General features: G+C 36.0%; 2 protein-coding genes across 2 annotated transcripts in view; one reads left to right on the top strand and one right to left on the bottom strand.

Annotated features, from left to right (window-relative positions):
• Positions 1-196: 196 nt before the first annotated feature.
• LOC136804927 (chymotrypsin-like elastase family member 2A) lies at positions 197-5408 on the bottom strand. The gene is made up of 7 exons (XM_067061457.1): positions 5221-5408; positions 4622-4750; positions 3713-3742; positions 3299-3322; positions 2578-2775; positions 1880-2095; positions 197-627 (listed from the first exon to the last, which is right to left on the bottom strand). Exons 1-7 carry the CDS (start codon positions 5246-5248, stop codon positions 287-289), a joined length of 966 nt encoding a protein of 321 aa, XP_066917558.1. The 5' UTR covers positions 5249-5408; the 3' UTR covers positions 197-286.
• LOC136804921 (uncharacterized) overlaps positions 2768-5922 on the top strand; it is a 66281-nt gene continuing 63126 nt past the window's right edge. The window contains exon 1 of the mRNA XM_067061450.1: positions 2768-2803. Within this exon, the coding sequence (XP_066917551.1) occupies positions 2798-2803 (6 nt within the window). The 5' untranslated portion in view covers positions 2768-2797. The remainder of the gene's footprint in view (positions 2804-5922) is intronic.

Here is a 5922-nt window from a genome sequence, read left to right as displayed (position 1 = left end):
GTGACAAACGCTATTATACCGTAGGAACTCCAGTTTAAGAAAAAACATCATGATACATTATTTCTGACTGGATCCAATAAAAGCAATGAAGAAACATACCCAAAGGCTAGAAACCATTCTCAGGCAAAAAATGTGATGACTTAAGAATTGCATTGCACTTCGAACAAAAAATTGGGTTTAGTCTTTTAGTGGTAAATTTAGAGTCACCGTATTTCTTTTCCAAACGATACCATATTTTCTACATTTTAGAGCAAAAACTAACAACAACAAAATTACTAAAAATTGATTAATTATTTTTGATGGTTTCGTTGATCCAAGTCATGTATTCTGTAACACGTGTAAAGACGGTCGCCTTTTGGAACGCATTACATCGACCCGATCCCCAGCTTACCACACCTTGTAAAAACCAACGGCCGTTGCTGCCTTGACAAACAAATGGCCCTCCAGAATCACCATGACAAGCTGAAGTTGCTTGTTCACGATTTTTGGCGCACACCATTTTGTTAGGGATGTTTGGTGTCCATCGATCACAGTTTGTTTCACAACATTGTTTGTTGCTGATGATTTGTAATGGGGCGTGTTGGAGATCATATACTGCTTGACCAGCGTAATCCGTCTTTCCCCAACCTGTAAGTTACAAATCGTATGACTATAATTTTTTGTAAATTAGCTAGGATTTCTCTTTAAGAAAACTTTCTCATGGGGTTGAACGATAGATCATTTTTATCAATGAACTATCACTGGACATTTTGATTATTTACTCTCTAAACACCCAAGACAATAAATCAACATTGGACCCTGGACATTTTACTTTTGGCAGTTTTCATCCACCTATGAATTTTTGGACCTACCTGGAGGTCCTATAAATTAACCTTTGTTCGTCCGTCCGTCCGTCTGTCCGTCCGTCTGTTACCAGCTTTTCTCGAGATTGGCTCATTATTTTTTTCTGATTTTTGGCACAAAGATGCAAAATGGCAATGCCCAAAATGTGACGGAGCCCGATTTTTGAAATATGCCGGAAAAACCGGTTTTTTGACATTTTCTCGAGATTTCATCATTAGTTTTTTCTGATTTTTTGCTTAAAGATGCGCATTAACAATGCCCAAAACATGGCCTAGTCCGATTTTTAAGAAAAATTTTTTTCCGGCCGAAAATGCCGGAAATATGCCGGAAATCACCGTTTTTCTGGATTTTCATTAGACTTTTTCCTTATAATTGGTTGTTTTTTCATTCAAAAACATTATTAATAGCAATGCCCACCATCAAGCATGTTTCAATTTTCAATAAAATTGATTTTTAAAGCCGGAACTATTAAAAAATCACCGGAACTTAACCTATTTTCGCCGGAAAGACAGTATTTCTTGAATTTCTCGAGCTGCACTTTATATTTTTTTATGAAATTTTGCACACTGATGTAAAATGACAATACCTAAAATGTGACGGAGCCCGATTTTCGAAAAACATTTTTTTACGGCCGAAAATGCCAGAAATATGCCGGAAAAACCGGTTTTTTGACTTTTTCTCGAATTTTCATCCTAAGTTTTTTCTGATTTTTTGCAAAAGGATGCGAATTCATAATGCTCAAAACATGACAGAGTTCGATTTTTTGAGAAAATTTTTTCCTGCAGAAAATGCCGGAAATATGCCGGAAATCGCCGTTTTTGCAGATTTTCATTGGGCTTTTGCCTAACATTGTAACATTTCTTTGTTTTTTCTCAAAAAAAAAAAACATCATTGATAGAAATTCCCACCATCAATCATGATTCGATTGTCAATCAAACTGATTTTTTTGTCCAACTATTGTCCATAGTTTGGTTAATTTGTCAGAAATTTCAAAAAGTAAATTAAGCTGGTCTCTTTTGGTTTCTTGATTGTTTACCTGAGACAAAGCATTTCTTTCCAACAGGGATTTGTTCGCCAGTGCGTGGTAGACAGGCGGGTGTGATATCAGAGGAAAAAGGAACTGGACGATCCAGCTTTATTAATGCGATATCGTTGTCCTTTCGTAATGGTGTGTTGTATGAAGGGTGTTTGAAAAGCTTTTCTCCTCTAGCGTAATACTCTTTACCACTGATATCGTATCTGTCCAAATCGCCTGATGTGAAAGATTGGAAAAAGAGTATAGAGTTATGTAAAATAAAGAAATCTTTTAATTTGCAACTGTTTATTTTCCTCCTCAGATCGATAGCTGTATTTTCTCTGCAAAATCTCAGGCTCTAATTTTGCAAGTTCCTTTAAAGAAAACATTGTGCATTCAGTTACGGCTTTGGAGTATTCAAACGTGAAAATCACGGTATCGCTAAACAGTACTAATTTAAAGGGACATAAAAGTAGTAAAATGTAAACATTGCGCGAACCACGTGTCATTAAAAAGAACAATTAAAATCACGTGTCCAAAACAAACTTGTAAAACAATTGAACAATCAAAATTAGCTATATTTGGTTTGATTTTTTATTTTGACATGTGATATTTGTTTTGATTTTGTATCCGCTGCATACAGTTTGTTTACAAATTTCGCAAGTACTGTTATGTCCCTTTAATAAGACTCCATGTATATTTATTATATAGCCACTCACCGAATCTGAAGGAATATTGGTTGGCTCTCCTGTATGCTTGGATGCAATGACCAGCAGTAACCACCCATTGTGGAGCAATCAACGTTGCACCACAGCTGAATTTACCACCGATACTCAACGATGCTTGCCATGGCCATTGTGATTGTTTGGATTTGGTGCCTCCAACTACACGACTCTGGTATCCTTGGTAACCACAGCCTATGGTTGTAAATATAGCAACATGACTGTAAGTTGGATTCTCATTCAATTTTCATTTTATGTGTATTCACAGCACTCAGAAAACACCAGTACTCCGGGAACACAAATTGTCGTACCCCATGTCGGTTAATACAGTTGACGCTCTCTAGTTCGATGTTTAAAAGGAATTGGATTTTTATCGAATAAAGGAGCATATCGAATAGTAGAACGTCGAATTAAAGAGCAGAGCATCAGCTGTATTTTTTCTCCTAACACCCACTCATTTTGTTTTTAAAATAGCCAGATTTTATTTAGTCTAACTTTGTATCCCTGCGTATTATCAACTTTTTGATGCTTACTGATGGCGTCACATAATATATTCTCTGGCGTCATTCAGTAACGTAAATAATGCCTGGTATACACTGGGACGAGTTTGTTTAGTCTCTATTCAGAACAAACGCCTTGTTTATCAGGTACGAGTGCTTATGGCCTACTATCCTGACTCTTTGGACACTATTTTTAGTTTGATGAAATAAAAACCTACCTTTATAATTTGGTGCGTTTGTGGCTGTAAAATTAAAAAGAAACAATTAGAGCACGTAAGCGAGCTTTATGGGGAGGGCGACTTGAAAACTTCATGTGAACAAAAATTAGGGTCTCAAAATTTGACCCTTCTAGTAGTAAATATGCAAAAAATCTACCCTAACGGTATATTTTCTTGAAAAAAATTCAACAACCCTTACCGTGTACTTTAGGAAGCCTGAAAAGCGTACCCTTAAGGGTCGCACCTACGGTGATCAACTTAACTGCAGTGTCGGGGGTTATGATAGAACACAATAAACTACTTGACCACTTGTTCATTCAAATTAATTACTAATTTCGAAAAGCAAAAAGAATCTTAAGTACAAATCGTAGAAAAATTGATAAATTAGTTGATTTAAATCTTCATCAAACCTACCTGGTCCGGTTGGGGCTTGAGTTGTTGAAACTAAAATTATAGAGAGGGTGATTTGGTTCAATTAGAAGTTTTTTTGCCCTACTCAATGGGGTTTTGTGCTGAATTTGGAAATTCAATTTTGAAGTTGTCAAATGCTTCAGACTACCAATCTGTATCATTCCAAATCTTCTGCCTTTAAATAGACCTTTGTAGGGTGAGTTTCTACCAATGAAGTATAAGCCCGATGGGCTAGAATTGAATCTCCTTGGTAGGATTTGAAGCCAACAAATCCTACCAAAGTTGCGCGGCCTTGAGCGGCTCGCCTGGTTTTTACACAAATGACAGATTAAAACTAAAATCTACCGCTAAATTTCGAAAAAAATATCAATCATAAACAAAGGAATTGCTAGATTCAATCTGTCGTCAAAAATACGGCGCAATTTTTAAGGGCTTCACTTTTTCTTGCCTGAGAAAGGTTAGAGGTTCTTCTCTAGCCCTTCGGGCGTTAAACTCAATGGTTTCTACAATCCTCTGTCAATGTTATTTCAAAAAAAGTGCAAAACTATATAATGAGTAAAAATTGCAGCGCAAGTAAAAGAAAGTAAAACATCTTAAATCGAAGTTAAAGATATTCTTTTTTATGATATAGAAAGAAAGCGCTCTTCATATGCTGAGTAATCCGAATACCTTATCGGCCCTTTTTACGCCGGCCCTTATTACGCCACGAGCCCAAAAATAACGCCAATAAGGTCCGGTGTAAAAAGGGCCGATAAGGTAAATGAAAGAATTCTTCGAATTTTTTACTCGTCCAAGGTGGGGAAAGGAAAGAAAATTGTCATGTCTTTTGTTGAAAAATGCTGTGAAAGCAAATGTTAGAAGATGGTTAAACGATGTCTTTTAAAAAGGGGGAAAGAGAGCAACAACACATACCACAAGTTCCGCATGTTTTCTTACACCACACCTTTCCAGTAAGTCCTCCACATTTGGTCACATCACATCCTGGTAAAGTGTCCATGCAAAGAGCCGACGTGTGCCCGGCCAATGCTGTCAGCCCAAGAGCTAGAGAGTAAAAGAGATTTATTGATTGGAGTTATCACCAGGTATATATGAGACTGTAGTCATTCATAATCTACGTATTACAGTAACATAGTTATACAATAATTATATCGAGATGATATCAGTTTTCGTTGCAGATTACAGGTACAATATGATAACCATTATAGATTTTGTACTTAGACGTTCCACACGGCAGTCAAAGATTCCACTTGAAATTGAAAAATTTGAATCCTGTTTTTGCGCATTTCAACCCTCTAGCTGTTCACGACACTAAATTTTTACGGTCTTTCTTAAATCTAACTATAAGAGTCTCTATAACTCGACACGCGCATGGAAACGCAGTTAAGTAGATTAATGAGATTTCGAGTTTTGGAGTAAGGTTTAAAAAGCAATTTCAACTGGGAGGGACCAGAAAACTCGTTCGAGTTAATTAAACATTCGAGTACGAATCATAGAGACTTCAATGTACTTACCAAGGAGGGTGATGAAATTCAATTTCATTTCAATTCTTCAGTCAAAAGAAATAATCAAAACTTTTTTTCGAGTTTTAATGATTGCTGACCCCTTGGCTTCTCTCCTTTTATATTTTTCAAGACGTTCTTCTCCGAACTTCAAATGGATGTTTGAACCCCTGACTCGAATTTTCCATCGAATTTTTCGTAAAATTAATGTTTTGTTTAGAATTACTTATAAAGCACCTGGAAAATTATTATCAATATTTTATTAAAATCTCTTGTGTTTGTTTAATGCTACAAAAATTTGATCCAGAGCAAATTTTACCTCGTAAAAAAGTACCTTATGTACATTCAGTCTTTATAGAAGAGATTTCTGACGTAAATTTGTCTGAAAAAAAAGAGTTGGGTCACTTCCTCCGTTCGATAATTAGCCCGCAACAATTTCAAAATTTTGATGAAATGAGTTTTTGAAAATACGTCAAAGATCTGCAAAGATCCCACGCGGGGAACAGAGAGCTGTATTGTACTAATCTGTAGATTCTTATCAAGTTGAACACCAAATGTCTTCAAATACTTGGCCTTTTATTAGCCTATTTCACATACTTCGTGCATCTGTCACATGCTATTTTCTATTACATTTTCCCAAAGAAAAATGCACAAATCTGTGCAGATTTTCCTTCAAGAAAGACGTTTAAAATGTATTATTCAATTGACTTGGGA

The sequence above is a fragment of the Clytia hemisphaerica genome, unplaced genomic scaffold (assembly GCF_902728285.1).
Source record: "Clytia hemisphaerica strain Z4C2 unplaced genomic scaffold, Clytia hemisphaerica genome assembly, whole genome shotgun sequence".
NCBI lineage: Eukaryota > Metazoa > Cnidaria > Hydrozoa > Leptothecata > Clytiidae > Clytia > Clytia hemisphaerica.
The sequence above is the reverse complement of the archived record's forward strand: the minus strand, read 5'-3'. Positions and strand labels throughout refer to the sequence as shown.

Excerpts from the sequence above, each read along its gene's own strand:
- LOC136804927 (XM_067061457.1), bottom strand. The coding sequence starts at position 5,248 with ATGAAATTGAATTTCATCACCCTCCTTG. Across the intron at positions 2,096-2,577 it reads CCAATATTCCTTCAGATTCG|GCGATTTGGACAGATACGAT; the intron begins GTGAGTGGCTAT and ends CTTTCACATCAG. Across the intron at positions 628-1,879 it reads AAAGAAATGCTTTGTCTCAG|GTTGGGGAAAGACGGATTAC; the intron begins GTAAACAATCAA and ends TGTAACTTACAG.